General features: G+C 39.9%; 1 protein-coding gene across 1 annotated transcript in view; it reads left to right on the top strand.

The window, feature by feature from the left end:
* The window catches only part of GIGYF2 (GRB10 interacting GYF protein 2), a 73,068-nt gene that overhangs the window by 5,470 nt on the left and 45,981 nt on the right, over positions 1-21,617 (top strand). Inside the window, exons 2-7 of the mRNA XM_083505645.1 lie at positions 8,344-8,405; positions 13,432-13,561; positions 13,921-14,016; positions 16,892-17,000; positions 19,910-20,021; positions 21,571-21,611. Coding sequence (XP_083361771.1) covers positions 8,365-8,405; positions 13,432-13,561; positions 13,921-14,016; positions 16,892-17,000; positions 19,910-20,021; positions 21,571-21,611 — 529 coding nt within the window. The 5' untranslated portion in view covers positions 8,344-8,364. The remainder of the gene's footprint in view (positions 1-8,343; positions 8,406-13,431; positions 13,562-13,920; positions 14,017-16,891; positions 17,001-19,909; positions 20,022-21,570; positions 21,612-21,617) is intronic.

The raw sequence follows: 21,617 nt of genomic DNA, 5'->3' as shown, positions 1-21,617 counted from the left end.
CTGCTTAATTGGGTCCAGAAACATGCTGGCAAACTTCAGTTGCTGCAAAACTGGTTCTTTCTCCCCACACCCATCAGGCACTGGGCTGTGGTATTAGTAGCTTCTGAAAAGTTTAAGAGAAGTCCAACCTGGATGACATATTATAGATCACATATTGGCACTACTACAGGTGCCACATAATACCCGCTCCATATTTGTAAGAACTCAATCGTTTAGTGTGGCAGCACCTGCACTTTGGAACTCAGTGCCTATTGAGAACAAGCAGTTGTCTTCACAGTAGTTTTTTCAGCGCCTTCTAAAAGCATTCTTGTTTAGACATGGTATCCAGATGCTTAGAATGTTGAGGTAATTTTAATTTGGTTAGTAGGTTTGTATGTTTTGAAGTATGGTTCAGATTTTTTCCTCAGTTTTATTGTTTTAACTTTTTGTAAGCCACTTTGAGGTTTTTAAAAATCAAGCAGAGTATAAATTTTATGAAATAAATAGTAAGATTAGCATTCAAGACTTGGGGCCACAAAAGCATGCTTAACTGCTACCAAAGACTGAATCTTCAGTTCGTATGTAACTAACACTGGGCCTCACTGATCACAGCTGCCATTGTGTTTTTCCAGGAGTTCCTTTTAGACTGTTTACCTGATTGATTGAGACCCCATGTTCCCCGTTGTGAACTTCTCTAAAAGCTCATCATGCTTGCCCACCACTGCTCGATTTAGCTTAATTCTTCTAAATCTCATCTTCTTGATCATGGCATCAAATCATTTAATTGGATAGAGAGATAGGATTCTTAGTTAACACTCTGCTGTATATGTTTCCAGTGTAGTGAGGATAGTGCACTCTAAAACTCTCACTAATCTTATTTAGTGATTTTGTATAAGTGTTAAATAACTAAATACTGAACCTTTGTGTAACGCTGCATTCTGGCATCCAGTACACTGAGCAGGCATTGCCTAAGGCTGTTCTGGAACTCCATTTGCCTAAATACAGTGGTACCTCGGGTTACATACGCTTTAGGTTACAGACTCCACTAACCCAGAAATAATACCTCAGGTTAAGAACTTTGCTTCAGGTTGAGAACAGAAATCACGCGGCAGCGGGAAGCCCCATTAGCTAAAGTGCTGCTTCAGGTTAAGAACAGTTTCGGGTTAAGAATGGACCTCCAGAATGAATTAAGTACGTAACCAGAGGTACCACTGTAAGAGCGTAAATATTTGAGATCTTCCCCTTTGATGGCTGAAAGTTATTGCAACTAAGGTGATAAAATGTAGTGGTCTACAATGTAAATGTCTTGAGAGGATTAGCAGGTTGAAATTTCCCCTGTAACCCTCCAAACAAATAAATTCCACCATGCTTTCACTTTCCCTCAATCTCTCTCCCCCAGCCCCTGCCAATCTGAGTAACATATAGCCTGATGAAGAGTTCTGCAGAATTGAAAGCTTAGTCACTATTTTGTGACATTTTGGTTGGTCTTAATAAAGGTATTGCCCTACTATGGAGTGGGAAGCTTTGTCTAAAGGCAGATGAAAATGGGTTGATAAAGGATGTTTCTCATCCAGGAAACACTGTGGTTGCTATTCTCCCACGTGCTTATGTCATTCTGTTATGTAGTTTTACTTTGTTTTTTTAACATGAAAGCTAGTACAGAAGCTTACTATTGGTTTGGAAACTTTGAGATACTTTCATGCATAAGGACCACTGTTTTGTGTTTGTGTGGATTATTACAATTCTTTGAAGTCACTTAACAGTTATGGGGAGTCTTGACTTGTTCTTCTGTCCGAGCCCAAAATTGTGGTTTGCTTCTCCCTAATGACCCATGATCTCTAGTGAACATAAAGCCATGGTTTGTTTGTTTTTGCTTGTATCACTCCTTGCCCTAAAGAAATTATTTTCCTTTGGTTAGCACATAATGTTCTAGATAAATTTGTGTATATGTTTTGTGGCTGCTTTTTAGGGGCTTAAAGGCTATTCTTGTGCTTCTCAGAAATATTGTAGTAGTAGTGTTAATTATTATTATTATTATTATTATTATTATTATTATTATTATTATTTATACCCTGCCCATCTGGCTGAGTTTCCCCAGCCACTCTGGGCAACTCCCAGTCGAATATTAAAAACACAATACAGCATTAAAACTTCCCTAAATAGGGCTGCCTTCTAAAAGTAGGATAGTTGCTTATTACCTTGACATCTGATGGGAGGGCATTCCACAGGGCAGGCGCCACTACCGAGAAGGCCCTCTGCCTGGTTCCCTGTAACCTCACTTCTCGCAGTGAGGGAACCACCAGAAGGCCTTCGGTGCAGGATCTCAGTGTCTGGGCTGAACGATGAGGGTGGAAATATGCAGAATATGATGTAATGTGCTTTTCTGGCTTATTAGTTTAATTTTAGTATTATAAAATCAAGGTGTGTGTCTCCCCTCCGCCCCCTGTAACTCTTTAGGACTGGGTATTTAAGAAGGCAAAGAAGATTTGGTCAAATATTTCCAGATAATGTTGTTAAAAATTAAGTTTAGTCATAGATAGCTTACAATAATTGCAAAAACAAATTTGTTAAGTTACCATGGAACAATAAAACATTTACAAAAAAATGGAGTCCAGTGTCTCCCTGGAACCTGTACAGAATGGACAGATCATATGCAGAGTCCTAGATGATCCAAGGCAGTGGTGACCTTTGCAACTGCTGTCTGCTTTCTGACCTGATTTTGTTTAAAGGTGCCTATAGTTTTCGCAGGTGACTTGTGACAGAAACTTTGCTATGCTTCTAGGCAGGAAGGAAGTAACAAACAACACCATAATGAAGTGAAACAAAAAAGTGCTGCTACTTACATGGTGACATTCATGTTTGCAAGGAATTTTGACAGTATTTGTCCAGAATCAAATGGTATGTGATCAGTTGACAATATTTGACTGGTCAATTATCATACGTACTTTTCATAATTTCAAGGATAATAGTATGTTTGCTATGATCATTCTTATGGGGCAGGTGGGCATAGTTGGGGAGAAATGGCCCAGTGGGCCAAATTAAGATCTGTGGTAGGCCTAATTTGGCCCACAGGCTGGAGTTGCCTCATGTCTGTGGTAGGCTATGGGTTTTTTTAGACCACGGTTTACTGTTATGTGCAAACAGAAGCAGCATGACAAAAAGATGCAAAGCTTGGTTTTAAGAACGAAGAAATATTGTAAATAATACCCTATTTAGTTGTAAATGTACATGTTTTAGTTATCATGTTTATAGCAATGTTTAGGCAATATATGAAGAAATGTTGATGGGAAATGTAATTTAAATTGGCCTTTAAAAATCATGATTTAAATCACTGTGTTTCAATTAATCCTTCTTGATACAGAAGTCATTTTAGTTGTTTGGTGTGAATGTTTATGTGCAACAGAAACTTAGATTGTTTCGGTCAACAAAAAAGCCCTTGGCCAAAGCTTTTTTGGCCAAATGCATTGGGCACAGTGTATAAATGAGGAACCAATTCCTTTTTCCCCCTTCTTTTTGCTTCTGTAAGTTTGGTTTCTCTTTAAACACCATCCTTGGATGCTTCCTGTTTTTGATGTATTTTTCTTCTTAGTGTGAATGTTTGCAAAGCCAGTATTATACAGCAGCCTCTTGCCTCTTTTTCTGTTCCATGGTGCATTTTTAATTTTGATTTGATTTGAATATATTTTTTTCTATAGCAGTGGTTCCTAGTGGAGTTATCCCAGAGGGTCTGTGAACTGGCCCTGCACAAGATGAGGAGGAACTGGTGAAGGCTTCAGCAGTGGCACATCCTCTGCCGCAAAATGAGCCTGACCAAGCACAAGTCAGCACTGTGCTTTGCCTGCCTGCCTGGTTGAGACACCCCCAGGGTGAGATCAGGCTAGGGCCTGGGCTACTACTGTAATAGAGCCTTTCTTGCTTGATCCTGCAGTACTTTCTCACTGCCTGGATATTTCTCCTGAAATGAGGGATCGAAGTAGCAACTGACTCCCAATGGTAGGGGGGATGAACAGGCTGCAGCTGCTGCATTCCCCACTGTGATAGATCCAGCCTTGTTTGAGTCTTTGCTTTCCAGCTCACCTTCCTGCCTCCTTCTCTGCACCTCTTGAGATCCAGGAGGCGTCCTGTGGTGGCATCTGCCTCACCAGCCATGGTGCCAAGCTATGGTGCCCTGCCTTCTTACTGAGCTAGCAGCCTTCAGGTAGCTTTTGGCTTTGGTCTATGCAGCAACCAGCCACTGATTTCTCAGTCTGATGATCACGGTCTTACTTACCACAGAAGGGTAAAAGGCACTTCCAACACTTTTGGTTAGATTTGGCTTCTTTTCTTTTCCATTATGAGATGGAAGATGCTCTTCCACCCTCAGCACAAGAATCTCTGTGGAGAGGCTCCTTGAATTGATAATACATAAATAAACCTATTGCTTGTGAATGGTTGTGGCCTTTTGTGTTTGGTGGAAGAGCAGCTTCCATTTCTGAGCAAACATATTCTCTACTCAGGTAGGTAGCCGTGTTGGTCTGATGCAGTCGAAATATATATATAAATTTAAAAATTGTCCAGTAGCACCTTAGAGACCAACTAAGTTGGTTCTTGGTATGAGCTTTCGTGTGCGTGCACACTTCTTCAGATGCACCTTATATAGGGTCTGGTGACTTCTGTTTCAGTGTATCTGAAGAAGTGTGCATGCACACGAAAGCTTATACCAAGAACAAACTTAGTTGGTCTCTAGGGCGCTGCTGGACATTTTTTTTTATATTTTTATATATTCTCTACTGCTCTTTAACTTCCCTTGTTTTTTCTTTTTTTGAATATTGCATGTTTTGTCTGAAGTGGAACATCTTTCTATATTGTAAATGTGTTGCAGGGTATAAAACTCCTGATAGTCATTGATTCGAGAAGATAATGAGATCATAAAATATTCATGGATGTTGCCACTTCTACTCAGGGAATACAGTGGAACCTCTGGTTATGTACCGTCCTCCTTACGAACACTTCGGGTAACGATCTCCGCTAACCCAGAAGTAGTTGCTCCTGGTAGCGAACTTTGCCCTGGGATGCGAGAGGAAGTTGCGTGGCAGCAGGAGGCCCATTAGCGAAAGTGTGCCTCAGGTTAAGAACGGTTTCAGGTTAAGAACGGACCTTCAGAACCACCAGAGGTACCACTGTAAAGCTGTCAGTGATAGAATGTTTGCAGTCAAGCTTCTGTGAAAGAGTTTTCCATTTGGCTTTGATTAAATCCTCACACAAGCCTGAATGGCAAAAATAATTATAAGACAGGCCCAGGTGAAGTTGGATGAGAAGAGATCCTAGGAGATCAAGCTTATGGTCTCTTAGGTTTTTGCAAGGTAGAGTGTCTAAAGAAATGAGTAGAGTGGCTGAGAAATGGGAACATTAGGGAAGGACAGGTAGAAGAGACAGACTTGAGGAAAAGAGGAGAGAGTAAACAGGATGTTTTAGGAAAGGTCTAATAATAGGGCAACAACTCTGGGAAAAGCTGACACCAAGCCTAAGGACAAATAGGCTGCATGCTCTTCCCAGAAAAGTGGCTGTGATAGGATTATTGGGCAGGCAGGGTACTGCCCAAGAGTTAGGGTTCTTAAAGAAACTAGGACAGAATGGTTAGTTGCCTGAAAAGCAGGGAGTAAAAGAAACAGGTGGAGGCATGAATTGAAAAGGATGCGGGCAAAGAAAAATGACTGGGGAAGGGAAGGGAAAAGTATGAGATATCAAGTGATTTGTAGTGACTATTTTCATATGTGTAAGTACAGCAATCGTTTGAAGTTGCCATGATTGGGTGGACATGCTGTGTGAGGAAAAGATTTACTTTTCGGAGAGTCACTAGCAGAAATAAAAACATACTTCTGCCCCCACATTTCTTCCGATTTCCCCCTCCTGCTGCAGCCCCTATGTCACATTTCATGCCTTCCAGAACATCTCTCAACCACTGGAAGCAATTCCTCAAGAGATTCAAGAGGCTGCTGTAGGAGAGGATAGCTGGGAATGCCCCACTGCATCAGCAGATTTCCAGTCACACTCCTCTGGACTCTACCCCAATACAGTGGTGCCCCGCAAGATGAATGCCTCGCAAGACGGAAAACCCGCTAGACGAAAGGGTTTTCCGTTTTTGAGCTGCTTCGCAAGACGATTTTCCCTATGGGCTTGCTTTGCAAGACGAAAACGTCTTGCGAGTGTTCCGATTTCCCCCCACTTTCCCCCCTTTTTCTAAGCCACAAAGCCGCTAATAGCCTTTTAGCCGCTAATCCGCTAAGCCTTTAATAGCCGCTAAACCGCTAATAGCGCTAATCCGCTAATCCGCTAATAGGGTTGCTTCACAAGACGAAAAAACCGCTAGACGAAGAGACTCGCGGAACGGATTAATTTCATCTTGCGAGGCACCACTGTATGTGTTTCTTCACATTGGGCAAGCTTTAAGTCATTGCATTGCAGGGGGTTGGACTAGATGACCCTCGGGATTCCTTCCAGCTTTACAATTCTATGATTCTATAATTAAAGTTCAAAATGTGGAAACATTCTAAAACAAAATATTTTATTTTATACCAATTAACTACAATTGTCTTTAAATTAGTTTACAAGGATACACTAGTTAAAACTATAAAATCAAACTTCAGTTTAAATGCCTGCTGGAATAAAATAGCCTTCAATAGGCACTGGAGGTTCAGAAGGAAGCAGGTCTGTCTGACCTCAGCTGGAAAGGAGATCCATAAAATTTGGTGCACAGCACTATATGCACAACTGTAGCTGGTAAAAGGCACTCCTAGCCACCCAGGCTACCTGAGCTTCCAGTGGCAAACATGGATCTAGCGGCACACTCCCAAACTCCGAGCCTCTTCTTTCAGAGGAACGCAACCCCATCCAGAACAGGCACCTGGCCAGTCTCAGTCATGGAGCTAGCAACCCAAAGTGCCTTTGTCTTCCCATGGTTCAAATTCAGATTATTGGCCCTCATCCAGTCCATCACTGCACCCAGACAATGCTCCAGATCATGTGCAGCCTTCTCTGACACATACATTATGGAGAAATAGAGGTTTTTACTAGGCAGGATGTGCAGGGGTCAGGAGAGCAAAACAGATTAATAATCTTTGTACTTAAAACAGGAAAGTGGACTGTATACTGTGTAATAAATTGTAGCGTTTAATAGAGAATTGTTGCTTCCTACGAAAACCAAAGCTCTCTGAAGATGCTTAGTTGCTTGTTTTACAACATAGCTTTTATCTTTAAGCAAAAATAATCACACTGATTCTGTCTGTCTTGTAAGTTACTGCCCACCCACTTATTCTTATGTTAGTCATTTGTAGTATGTAAATGGCTTGAAGGAAATAAGAACTCTTATTTCAGTCTCATAGCTTTCGCTTTATGGTTGCCTGGAGGCATTTCTTGTTGCGAGCAACCTCATGAGTGGCTTTTTGTTAGCCATGTATAATGTCTAAATATAATTATTTAGGAATATTATTTGTAATATTGAAGCCTCCACAAATCCATTTACCAAGGCCAAAGGCCCTTCTTCAGTATAATAACATCATTCATTCCGCCTTCCATCTTCTGAATCATGGGAAGATTTTCTTATGTCATGCTGCTGAGCTTTGAAACAAGAAGAAATATGATGAGAGACTTGCTGCTTCTGCCTTCTCCAAAGCCCAGCATGATATGTGACGCTCCCCTCCTCCAAGTACTCTGGCACACACGGGAGTGGGTGCATAGGTGGTGAACACAAATTATATCTGACTTGTAAGGCAAGCCAACATTTGTGGACCCCTGGTAATAATAAAGGATTTTACTGAAGTTGTTAAGAGTTATTTTGAAATAACAATTTTAATTGCTTATTAGAAGTTGAAAGATTGGCCTTTGGCCAGTGAGAGGTGTTCTGTGTATGAAAAGTGGTTTCTGTACGTGGATTACTCAAGCTGTGTTTCAGGAACTTGCTGTGGATATAGGGAGAATCTAGCAACTCTGCTGCCCTATAAGTGGAGGAGGATTTCTCATAGCTGAGTAGAGCAGACTCCCTTGGAAGGTGGTGGACTGTCCTCCTTTGAAGGTTTTTAAGCAGAGGTTGGATGGCCTTTTGTCATAGATGCTTTTGCTGAGATTGCTGCATTGCAGGGGGTTGGACTAGATGACCCTTGGTATCACTTCCAACACTGATTCTATGAGGGCACAGCCCCTCTTTCCCCTCTGAATGGTGAGAAACAACGCCAGGCACCCCCTGCTCCCTATCCCACCTGATCAGCAGGGAAAATATCAGCTCTAAATGTTGATGCAGTTGGGAATGTCTGGACTGGAACGACTAAGTTTAGCTTATCATATGTTGATATAAGATTACTGATTCATGTTCTTGCATTTCTTTTTCAGGTTAAAACTTTTTTTAAAAAAATGGCAGCAGAAACCCAGACGCTTAACTTTGGGCCTGAGTGGTGAGTTACCTATAACACTTGTGTGAACTTTTCACTAATGAGTTTGACAAAAGTTGGCTTGTAGATGCATTGCTTCAAATGGTGAATGAGAAAGCATATTTGAGTTGTTGAACTAGCTTTTTTTAATTACAGCTGGTTAATTATATGCCTGGCTTGAATTAAGAAGCAGGAGCCTGTTGTCACAATGTTGAAGAAATCCCCTTTTGTGAGGACATTTCAGTTAGAATAAATCAGAATGATACTAAGGGAGAGAAATATTTAAAAGGAGCACTGAGGGCTATAGGTGTTAGTTACTTACTTTCCCACCAGGAGATACCACGGACAGAAAATACTTATAATATTTTTGCTGCTTATTGTCACTCTTCCTTGCAACCATATACAGTTTCGGGGTCACAGTGATATGCAGGGTATATACGTTATTGGAGTGAGCTTCCCACTGTGTTGTACATTCTATGTTGAAAGTGTGGCTAAACATGTCCTTACTCAAGTAAGACATTGTTACAAAGAAATTGCCCATGGCTTTGACTGCACAGTGGTTACTTAGCATCTTCAGACTTGTTCTCATCATCCAGTATGGATGTTCAGGAAAGAATGGATAAGGATCACCTTTGCTTATTCAAGTAAAGTTTGCCATTCCTTACAGTAAAAATACTGTTGGTATTAAAATTACCTGTGGATAAAATACCTTCATGCAGGAAAAGTGTACATAGTTAATATACTATATTTTTAATGGCATTTTGTGTGCAAACGTGCATACTTAACAGTACATTATTCAAAAGATTAATACTTCACAGCTCAACAGGATATTTTCATTCATTCTCATCCTTCTGCTACTAATAAGCATATTAGCCTGGTGCAGACATAATGCCTGCTTCTTGAAAACCATGATTTGAAAAGCAGGAAGTAATCTTGGGAATGCAAGTTCCTTGCTCCCTCCTCTGAAACAATTTCCAGCCTCCTTTCCTAGTCTTAAATGTTTTTCAATGAAAATCAGATGAGGGCAGCATAGGGGGCTGCAGAGAGAAGCGGCTATTGGCAGAAATCACCTGTTTCCCCTCCCACCAGTGGGAGAGTCTGCTGAGCAGAGGTTTTTGTCAGAAAGAAGGTACAAAGCAAAAACTGCTGCTGTGAATTCACCATTATAACACTACTCTTGCTTTTACTTGGAAGTAAGAAAGTCACCAAGTGCTTGGAGGCCTCTATGCATTTTATGCCTTTCTATTTTTATTTAGAACAGCTGAGAAGGTAGCAATGTGAAGTGGAAGACTAATGAGGGGGTTTCTTAACCATTTTGCTTTGTTTCATTTTCTACTTTGGAAAAAAAACTTCTTACACCCTTGTAAAAGTAATCTAAGGGACAATTCTTGGTGGGAAAATGGAACAAATAGAAAGAGTTAAAAGTCTCTTGTTCCATTTCCCCTCTGCTTCAGACTGCAACCTCAGTTGGTTTTATTTTATAAGCAACAGGCCCTAGAAGAACTACGTGTAATGTGTAGTTTCGGCATTAGATTCCCATAACTGCTTTCCAGTTATGAAGCAAATCAATATAAAACAATATATAAGCTTTTAATGGGCATATATCAAATGCATGGCATTGTTCAATAAATTATATTATGAAAATCCTCTTCTTTTTTCCTATCTGTCTAATAGATAAAAACCATTTGGTAGCAAAATGGAGAATAGCAATTACCGGTAGTTTAATTAAAAATCTTTAGTAACTTTTTGGCACATTAATTTTGAGCAGGATTGGGGTCTACCTGAGGGCCACATTACTTTGTGGGCAGCTTTCAGCTAGAAACTATAAAGATGAGTCTGGCCTTTGTCCGGTAGTCTACATTCCAGCCACACAAAAACCAGAAGTTCCTACATGCACATCTCCCCATCCTCCATTTAGGTAAGCAAGCAAGAAGAGTCATCACAGTTTAAGGCAGTTGAGAGTGTGGAGCAGGACAAGTAAAGGGTGAAGGCGTGTGTGTCCTGGGAAGACATGGAGGCCTGGAGGGCTATAGCTGGCTCCTGGACCTGAGGTTCCTTACCTCTGCTTTAGAGTTTCAGAAAGTATTGTTTTGATACCTTTCATATCCATTATATAGTACTTATTTTTTCAGATTCTTGGTTCATATAAAAGTGGAAGTTTATTCTCAAGTGGTGTTTATTTAAATGTCATGAAAAGTGCTACCACATGGTGGCAGCAAACCAATGAGAGTTAATTCCAAATTGCTAGTTGGAGTGCCTTGAATCCTCCTAAATTATAAATAGCAGCAGTGGTCTGAAAAGTTGTATGAGAGAAGCTTTGATTTTAATATTATATAGTTTTTGTAATATTTCAGAGTAACTTTTTGATTGCTGGCTCTCCACTAGTTAGCAGTAGCTTTTATTGAATACTTATAAAGAGATTCAGATCTGTGCAGATGATGGACTTCAGTTTAGCTGCCTTTTAATTCAACAGTATTATTTTAGATAGGTTTACATTTACCTACAATTTACACTTTATACAATATACACAGAAACAAATCACAATCCTTAGTCACTGGTTACTGTTACAGACAGCAGCTATGATGCCATTGGTCTGAAAACCTCTGTCCTTGGAGATCTCTGACACATAATTCTGGAGTTGTCAAAATATAAAGCACATAATGTAAATAAAGCTGCATTTATGTTTGCTTCCATTTTTTTTTTGCATAAAAATGGCTCATTTGTCATCTTGTCTGATGAAACTGGAGTTATCTTAACAGTTTGTTCAAAATAGACCAACGTCCAACCATTGGTTATGAATCCAGCTTGTTTAAATAAGCCATAGTTAACATTAATCACAGTTTAGGATTCAAAATGCAAAGCAATTTGGCTTCAAAACCAAACTCTTCCTCCTGCCAAAGGCCAGTTCACATCACACTTCACGGGTTTAGCATAACATCAAAATGTGGCTGTTGTGTTGTGTTGTGTGCTGATAATAGTTGCCCAATTGAGACATTATGGGAAACTGGTTAGAGCAGCTGTAAAATGCTGGTGGGAATCCATTCATGAGGAGGGAGTGTAAAAACCTGTGACCCATTCCTAGTTCTGGGGGGTTGTCTGAATAAGGTATTAGTTTTATTTGTGTTTGATTAAACTGTGATAACAAAAATAAAGTTCAGACCTTAGAAAATGCATATTGTGACTCAGAATCAGAATCAAACTGAACCTGAAGTGAAAACCACACTGAAACTTTTTTTAAAAAAAGATGGAACTGTTATTTGAAAGCCTGCTGTGGATCCAGAACAGATCACTTTCCTGCATCCCCAATAATTCTGGTTTCCAATTCAGAATAAGTTTGGTGGCACATGTGCAGAATCAGAATAAGGGATACATAATACATGGAATGATTTTTATACACGTTGGGTTTGTTCAGGCTTCTATACCCTGCCTTCTTCAAGAGCTAAGAAGCAGCAGGCAGGATGGAGGCCTGCTGCTTTAATGCTGCAATCCACTGTAGAGCAGGCTGTGAGGGTAAACAGCCTGGTAAAGGAAGGGAAGAGGATAGCATTTCTATGCACTGTGGAATGCTTCCTGCATGGTCAGCTAGTATCTGTAACTTTTACAAGATGTTGTTGAAAGCTTTTCACACTAACCTTTCACCCTAAGGGTCAGTATACATAGTTCTTTATTAAACAGTGAGTTCTCTGACAGGCTCATATGTGGTAGATAGGCCTTCAGGGTCCCATCTAGTTCAGAGTACAGTAGCCTCCCTGAGTGTAGGGCAGGTCTCTGAAGTAAGTAGCTTCAAGAGACTAGGTAGAGGGGAATTTGAGAAGATGAACATAGATGGTGAATGAGAAAGAGAATGGGGAAATAAATTTAAATCTTCAAATTTGTCATCATAGTACATCCTTCAGTACTTAGTAGCATACTGCTTTCTGTGACTAGGCCCTGAAAAAAAGCAAATTAGACATGGGCAAGGAGTTTTTGCCAGCCAAGTTGAACTTTCTCCTTTGAGCAGCTGACATTCTCATGCTGTATCACAAAGCTTTTTTAAACGTCCATTTACTTCCAGAAGCTATTTGCCACGCAGCATGGCTGTAGGAATGCTGTTAGTGGGAAAGCAAGTATAAAAAAACCCTTCTGGGCAGATAGAGTTCTTTAATCTGGGCCATTGTATATCTTATACTTATGTTGCAACAACTTCATCAAACTGTAGGCTTTTCTTTTCAGTATATTTAGTCATAGACTATTAACAGAGTATGCATTACAGAGCCAGGGCCAGGTTTGTTCCTGGGAATCATGGGACCAAGAGTAGTGGCAGTTCATCTGGCTCTGAGAGATGGAGTGGTGAGGACCAGTGGCAATGCCACTAGTGAGAGAAGCCATAGCAGAGACCTGTGGTGAGATGGCGGCAGTGCCTTTTAGCACTGCCCATCTCAGGAGGAATTCTGTGATTAGAACCACTGCCATCTTACTTTGTCCAGAATTCCTTTGAGTGCTGATGAAGCATTACAGAGTGATGATTGAGGGGAAGGACCCAGATGTGTTCAGGGTAGCTGGTAGCAACTTTAGTCATTCAGTTTGGTGCTCCTTTGTGCCAGGCGTTAGAAAAAAATGAAAAATAAAGCAGGTCCATTTGAGTCACATGGGATTCAGCACTTGTCTGACAGTGCTGAATGGTGGTATCAGGTCTCCAATGTCTGTATGTTGATAACCACCTTTGCACATGTGTCGCCTGTAATTGTAATGCGAATGACATGGTGACCTATTTAGATGTATTGGCCTAAGCAACAGCCAATTCAGAACATCAGTTCTAATGGAACAAAATTAAAAATCCCAACTGTTGACTCCATAAGAACTTCACATTAAAACTATGTGAAGTGCATTTAAGAGTCTTTTGTGAATAATTTTCAACTAAAGCTATATAAAAATAGCTTTCTTCAGCTACTTCTGCAGGATAGAAAGGGTTTTCTGTTTGACATCACTGTAGTCTGAAGGTTTGTTGTCCTGACAGCAGAGTACATAACTGATTGTCTTAATTTCCTCTTCCCTATTTCTTCTCTTATAGGCTGCGAGCTCTGTCTAGTGGTGGGAGTGTGACATCTCCTCCCCTTTCTCCAGCTTTGCCAAAGTATAAATTAGCAGATTATCGTTATGGGAGAGAAGAAATGTTAGCACTTTTCCTGAAAGATAGTAAGGTAAGTTAGGAGAAGAATGTTCCTGTCTGATTGCTTGCAAATCCATTCATCGTTTTAAGTGTATGCTAATGAAACCAATGAGAAAATGCTAAACTCATAAAACTCTAAACTTCTTTGAAAGGTCATTAGTTGCTTAGGGTTCTGAAGGCATTTTTAGTAGTTGCTAGAATTATGCCCATAATTCATTTTATTAGTATGCATTTTTGGTTTCCAGATATGTCTGAATAGATATTGAGACCTGGAAAAAGAAATAGGGAAAAAATTATTTGCTTTGTACTTTCTTTTGGCTATTGGTATTGTCCATGGCATTTATGTTTTGAGGCTCAATGTATTTTGCTACATTCTCTCTTCCCTTGCAGATACCGTCAGACCTTCTTGATAAGGAGTTTCTGCCTATTCTACAGGAGGAGCCCTTACCACCCTTGGCACTAGTACCTTTTACAGAAGAAGAACAGGTTGGTTTCTGAATAAACAGAAAATTTGAATTTCTATACAGTGGTATCTTGATTCTCAAACTTAATCCGTTCCGGAAGTCCATTCCAAAACCAAAGTGTTCCAAAACCAAGGCACACTTTCCCATAGAAAGTAATGCAAAACGGATTAATCCATTCCAGACTTTTAAAAACAACCCCTCTAACAGCAATTTAACATGAATTTTACTATCTAATGAGAGCATTCATGCATGAAATGCAGGCAATAATCAGTATACTTCACTATAAAATAAATAAGACAGTATTGTAGATGATAAAAATTAAAATTATTATAGTCATTTTTGAATGGGGGGCTTTTATCCCTTACCACAGTCACACAATCAATCAATCAATCAATCAATCAATCAGTAGCTGAACTGGGTTCCACACAGTCACAAAAACAAATTAACCAAGAAAGCCTCAAAAACGCAAAATAAATAGCAAAAACAAAAGCGCCAAACGTAATCCGTTCCGGGAGTCTGTTTGACTTCCGAAATGTTCAAAAGCCAAGGTTCAGCTTCTGATTAGTGCAGGTGCCCCAGAAACAATAGCCGACAGCTGCTTTGAACATTCGGCCTCCGAAAAATGTTTGAAAACACTTCCGGATTTTCGGCGTTTGAGAACCAAGTTACTACTGTAAGCCTTATACTTCATTAATGTAGGAAAAGTGGAATATTCCACTATTGTATCTCATTGATCCTTCAGGTTTAGAGAGATGCACTCAAATACAAAGCAGTTGCCCTGGGGTGATACTCAATTGGAATTGATATTGGTATGCTTCATTCTAAATACAGTGGTACCTCGGGTTTCATACGCTTTAGGTTACATATGCTTCAGGTTACAGACTCCGCTAACCCAGAAATAGTACCGCGGGTTAAGAACTTTGCTTCAGGATGAGAACAGAAATCGTGCTCTGGCGGTGGGGCAGCGGCAGGAGGCCCCATTAGCTAAAGTGGTGCTTCAGGTTAAGAACAGTTTCAGGTTAAGAACGGACCTCCGGAACGAATTAAGTTCTTAACCTGAGGTACCACTGTATGTCTGCTATGGCTCGGGAAATCTTATGCTGAGAGAATTTTACAGGGTATTCAAAGTATGCAAGTTAATCCAGGGAGTTTTTAACACATATTTGAAAGATGCAAAAAGGTATTGTTCCCTTCCCCATTGTTTAAGCTGTGAAATTACTAGTTAATTATTTCAGAAACTTTAGAAATGGAATTTTGAAAATCTGTTTATAGGCTAAGTGGTTGCCTTCTACCCCCCACAAATACAGTAAGCTTCAACAGAATACACTGCAGGAGGACATAATATTTTATACTTGAATTCTGTATTTCTGTTTTCTTTCTCCTTTATTTGATACATTTATTTCCTGCCTATCCAAATAATTGCTCAAGGTGACTCACAATTAAAAATACAAAATCCAAAGCCGTTAGAAAATCCACAGTAATTCCTTCTGAACACAATGGGATTTACAAGTAATAATTTTTAGGTGTCCTCTTATGTTTCTACATTTGTAGCCACGAAACCCCTTCATGAATAGCATATACAGTGGTGCCCCACAAGACGAATGCCTCGCAAGACGAAAAACTCGCTAGACGAAAGGGTTTTGCGGTTTTTGAGCTGCTTCGCAAGACGAATTTCCCTATGGGCTTGCTTTGCAAGACGAAAACGTCTTGCAAGTTTGTTTCCTTTTTCTTAACACCGTTAATACAGTTGCGACTTGACTTCGAGGAGCAACTCATAGAACGCGGTGTGGTAGCCTTTTTTGAGGTTTTTGAAGACTTTGGTGATTTTTGAAGCTTTTCCAAAACTTTCCCGACACCATGCTTCGCAAGACGAAAAATTCACTAGACGAAAAAACTCGCGGAACGAATTAATTTCATCTTGCGAGGCACCACTGTACAGCAGGTAATAAGTGACTGTGTTACACACAGATCAGTTAAGAGAGTTCCTAGTTCGACATACAGTGGTACCTCGTGTTACATATGCTTCAGGTTACATACACTTCAGGTTGCAGACTCGGCTAACCCAGTAATATTACCTCAGGTTAAGAACTTTTCTTCAGGATGAGAACAGAAATCGTGCTGCAGTGGCAGCAGGAGGCCCCATTAGCTAAAGTGGTGCTTCAGGTTAAGAACAGTTTCAGGTTAAGAACGGACCTCTGGAACAAATTAAGTACTTAACCCGAGGTACCACTGTACTAGCAAACTATAGATAGTTTAAACCAGAAACCAATCTTCTCATTTTATGCATATTGGAGCAGGGCTGGAGAGAAGGGAGGAGCCCTTTAATCCAAGGCTTGAACCTAATACAAATATTGTATCTGAATATGCATATAATCAAGTGCTTTGCTGTGTTGTGTAATTCTTATAACTTGAAACATAAGCCACTTTCTTTAATCTGAAAAAGAAAAATCATTCCCTGGTGTCTTAAGTGACATCCACTATACACAAATGCAAAGTAACTGCACGTGAAGCCATCTTGTAGTGTGCTGGACTGTTGGTCCATCTGACCCAGTACTTGCTGTTCTTGCTGGCAACAACTTTTCAAGGTCTAAGCAACTTTTCTTAGCCTTGCTGTATATCTGAGATCCATTTTAACAAGATTGTACATGGGCTCTTTCCTTTCACATATATTCTACTAGTGAGTCAAACACTGTTCAAACATTCTAGAGCATTCATATGCAAAAAGCTCATTTTGATATTTGAAAATTGTGATCTCAGAAGTTCACCAGCAATACTTACGTAGCTTGAAAATTGCTGAATAATACATTAGAATTTTGATGGGGCAGGGGAGATAGGTCTGATTTTATGATAGTATTGTTACAAAATATTTCTCTCACCATGTTTCTTCTTTTCGGCAGAGAAATTTCTCTATGTCTGTAAATAGTGCTGCTGTCCTACGATTGATGGGACGAGGCGGAGGAACGGTGGTAGGGGCTCCTCGAGGTAGAAGTTCCTCTAGAGGCCGAGGTGAGAGGTTTTGTGAATGTAGTGTCATTGTTACATTTTAGAATTAAACTGCTTAACCCCGTGTGAAGATGTTGGGGGTTTATAATTTGCCATGGCTTTTCTTTCTTTGGAAGGAAAGATGGGATAAATGTTACAAAAAATAAATGTAAGCCAGTAAGAGAGAGAACCTAGGATAGAATTCGGCCCTAGCATGAGAGAAGGTAAGGGCTGCAGTACTGCAAAGTACCGTATTTTGCGCCCCATAGGACGCACCGGCCCATAAGGCGCACCTAGTTTTTTTGGGGGGGAAATAAAGAAAAAAAATTATTTCCCCCCCAGGCACGGGGCTGGGGCGGGGGAAGCCCGAGCTTCCACCGACCCCAGTCCCCAGAACAGGCTGCTCTGCGCAAGCCGTGGGAGCCCTCCCGTGGCTTGTGCGGAGCTACCTGAAGCCCCAGCGCGACTGCTCAGCATGCCGGGGCTTCGGGATAAGAGGCAGCTCTGCGCAAGCCGGGGGAGCCCTCCCGCGGCTTGCGCGGAACTACCCAAAGCCCCGGCACGACTGCCCGGCGCCACGGCTTCGGGATAAGAGGGGGAGGGCTCCCGTGGCTTGCGCAGAGTTTCCTGAAGCCTGGAGAGCGAGAGGGGTCGGTGCGCACCAACCCCTCTCGCTCTCCAGGCTTCAGCGAAAGCCTGCATTTGCCCCATAGGACGCACACACATTTCCCCTTCATTTTTGGAGGGGGAAAAGTGCGTCCTATAGGGCGAAAAATGTGGTAATTAAGGAAGTTTCAATATACGTACACATCCTGTGTTTTGTTTTCCCAATGTTTAACCAATATTCCTGGATTTAGTGAAGGAAAACAATATTTAGTGGATTTTAAGGTAGGAGCTGAGATAACAACTCTTACTATAAAATATTTGAGTTCACTGGATAAATAAGTAGAATATATCAAGCCATCTGCATATTACAAAAACGGGAAAATGATAACAATTTCTGCCCTTAATGGCCCACATAATGGCCATCTTAGACTTCCTCTGCAATGTGAGGTAGTAGAATGAACAGATGTAAAATAGTTATAACAACCTGCAAGAAATGTAGACATAATAGTTGAATTCATTTATCAGACTGCATGGAGCTGGTCATAGATATATTTGTAGCATAGAAGTGTAAAACAAAAACTACTTAAGACAATAATTTAAAAGAATGTAAAGAGCTTCAAAGCATTCGGGATCATTTTTTGTTATTATAGAAATGAACACATTTTGGGTGTAGTAGGAGGGGCCTATAAACTTAGCATCACAGAATCACAGCAGGGAACCTGTTGGAGTGGGGGTTTTTTTAATGTAATAATAATAATAAAACGTTGATATTTGGAAGGCCCAGAAAACATTTTGGTATCACAGTGGGATATCTATGGGAGCAGTCTATAAAAAAGGATTATTAAGTTAATTTTGTTTTGTTTTTTAAAAAAGTTAAAATTAGGAATTTCTTTTAAAATAAAATTTTGGAGTGCCTTGGGGCCACAAAAAGCCTTTTGCCATATGGCATCACAGCAAGGGATTCATAGGAGCAGTCAGGTTTTTAAAATAACATTTTGGTGGGTCTTGTTGGAAGACCATTTTACTAGTTATGTATCTCTCTTCTAGGCTGTTTGTCACCCGTAAGTTAGCCATCCCTGCTTTAAATAATATTGTTTTTATTTCTTTATTTATAAAAAAATCATAATCCGCTACATCATAAAAAACAGTATCTGTACACAATAGTAACCATGTAAGCATTTAAATAATAGACCATCAACTAGCTGTTGCAGAAATATGTTTTCTTAATTGTCTACATAAACTGGGTAGCATAAAAAAAATTTAAACAGGCATTTATTTAAAGCATGATGGCAAATGACAGTTTTGTAGGCTTTCTGTAGAATCATGCTTGTGCTGTTCTTTACTCATTTTTACTGTGACCTTCTTGCAGGAGATCTTTAGATAGGAAAAAGAAATAATCTAGCAGTGATTATGCTTAATTTTTCAATCTTGCAAGCATACTTTGATGATGTTCCCCACTGCATATTTGGTTTTGTAGTATTTTCTGCTAATGTTCCTAAAGTAGAGTGTCCTAACTGTGTGCTGGGGAAAAGTGTATTTGTATTAAATTGCTCCTCACTTAAAACCTTTTACTGTAGCAACAGTATTTGGCAATCTAGTACTACTAGTGTTGTCATTGGGCCATACGCCTGTGCTAGTAATTCCTGTGCTGTTTCTGCCACTACTTTTAAGAGAAGTGACAACTGCATAACTTTCCAGCAGGGTTCATGCTGGTGGGGGAGCAGAAAATGGGAGTAACTCAGAAATTAGAAGGAATGCTTGTGTGGTTGCCTAGCAATGCACACATGATTATTCCTTTCCTTTTTTTAATTTAAGTTCTTACTGAGCTCACAAATATGACTGGAAAGTTGCAGTCCTTCAGCTAAAGTGGAGTGATAATAAATGGTGTACAAGTAAGATGTAAAAGAGGTAGTTTCAGTGTTTTGTTTAAGTGTTTGCTTACTTTATTAGTTTTGTTTTCTTAATATTTACTGGTGACTGAGGAAGAGGAAACATCATTTATTGATTCTGTTTTATAGAATTGCCAGTCATAATAGGACAAGTGCCAGGAGCACTCAACACTTTCTCTGGACCAACTGATGGTTCTCTGTGGTTTGGATTCCACCCATGGCCCAGTAGTTACCTGTCATGTAAGACAGCACCTGCTTTGCTATAAACCTATGATTTATGAAAAATCAAACAATGTGCATTTTCTAATTGGTCTCCCTAAGAGCTCGCTTTGAAGGAAGAATGGCACTTTGGCAAAGTGCAAGAATCAGCTTTGGTCTTGTTGGTTCCAAAGGAAAATGGTAAAATTTATAAGATCTCAACCATATTTTGTCTTTCAGGCAGAGGTAGAGGAGAAAGTGGTTTCTACCAAAGAAGTTTTGATGATGTAGAAGGTGGATTTGGACGAGGAGGGGGCAGAGAAATGCACAGATCCCAGAGCTGGGAGGAAAGGTAATTGAATAAGCATATACATTGGCATGGACTGCATCTGTTGTGAAGCTCAGATACCTTGTTATGTTGGTAGAATCCTGGCTGCTCTAAAGTTTGTCCTTCTAGGTGTCTTGTCACAGATGTGGCCACCATGTTTGTGAGCATATATTTCATAGAATCGTAGAGTTGGAAGGGACCCTGAGGATCATCAAGTCCAACCCCTGGCAGTGCAGGAATGCTGCCTACAGTTGTCCCTGGGTGGGCTCAAACCACCAACCTTCTGGTTAACAACCAGATGCACTGACCTATTTCGCCATGAGCATGAGTATACTACACTTGCCGGGGAGCCAGGGTTGGCAGCAACTCCCCTTCGAGAGTATGTTTAATAGCAAACTAGTTTTGCCTTGCCTAATGTATGGAACAGCTATAGAGGTCCAGCTATTTCCATAAATTTTGAAGTTATAAGATCTAAAATGAGTGACAGAGCCTTCTATAAGAACAGCTGGATAAAAATGCTTAAACAAGCTAACTGAACCAGGGCACTATTGGATGATATTGATGATTCAGGAAATCAAGTTACAAAACATAATTATCCCTTGTAGAATTTAAGAAAGATCTGAAATTGGTAGCCTTCATGACATCATAGTTTAGTACTTATCTGGAATTACTAAGAGAACAAGGAAGAATTGAACCTGCTTAGGAGAGAAGAGATTATGGTCAGTATCCAAAGAAATAAGGAATTAGATCTGTAATCAGAAGAGGACTTTAGACTTATTTCTCTCAACAGCAAATGCCTCTGCTTCAAGGCAATGCTTTTGAAACCAGGGAGAATTTCAAAAGCAGTTTGTGTTAATGGCATTTGATTTAACTGTTTAAAGAGTGGGGGCAAGTCAAATTGTATTGGGCTAGCACAAACCACTTGAATGATCTTAAGCAGCATAGTGGATTCTAACCTAAAACAACTAAACTGTATTCTAATGGGTTGAAATAAATTGATCCACATAAGGAAAAACACAAATTGTGACTCAAAAAGGTAAAATTAATTCTTCCTGATGTCTTCCTGAAATGCTGAGAGAGAAAACATCAGCTATATTTTTCCAACAAGCAAATATTAGTTAACCAGTGGGGATTTCCCTTCATATGTGTTATATTTTTATAAACTTATCCTAGTTTATGAGAAGACAGATCAAGATCAGATTTTTAAAAATGAGGCAAGTAAATTAGTGTCATCAAGCTAATATAGATTGATATTCGTGGAACATTAAAATAGGAAGCATGCATTGACAATAACAAATATTATTAAGAACTTCAATAATATAACAAAACATTGATCGTTAGGGCAAATGGATAGTAGAAATACACCAGTAACACACGTTTTTACAGGTTTGTCTTCAGAATGACTTTTGTTACCTGTTCTGATACCTATATCTGTATATATATTCTGTCCAGAGTATGCTATTAATAAACATTATTTCAACTTGTTATTCGTACATCACAGAAATAATTGTGATCCATTCCCTGTCTTAAGTGTTTCCAAATGCTTTGGTAATTTGCTATTTTGCCTTTTTAGGGGGGACAGGCGATTTGAAAAACCAGGACGAAAAGAACCAGGTATGT

Source organism: Podarcis liolepis (assembly GCF_965112155.1).
Source record: "Podarcis liolepis genome assembly, chromosome: 5".
Taxonomy (NCBI): Eukaryota; Metazoa; Chordata; class Lepidosauria; order Squamata; family Lacertidae; genus Podarcis; species Podarcis liolepis.
The sequence above is the reverse complement of the archived record's forward strand: the minus strand, read 5'-3'. Positions and strand labels throughout refer to the sequence as shown.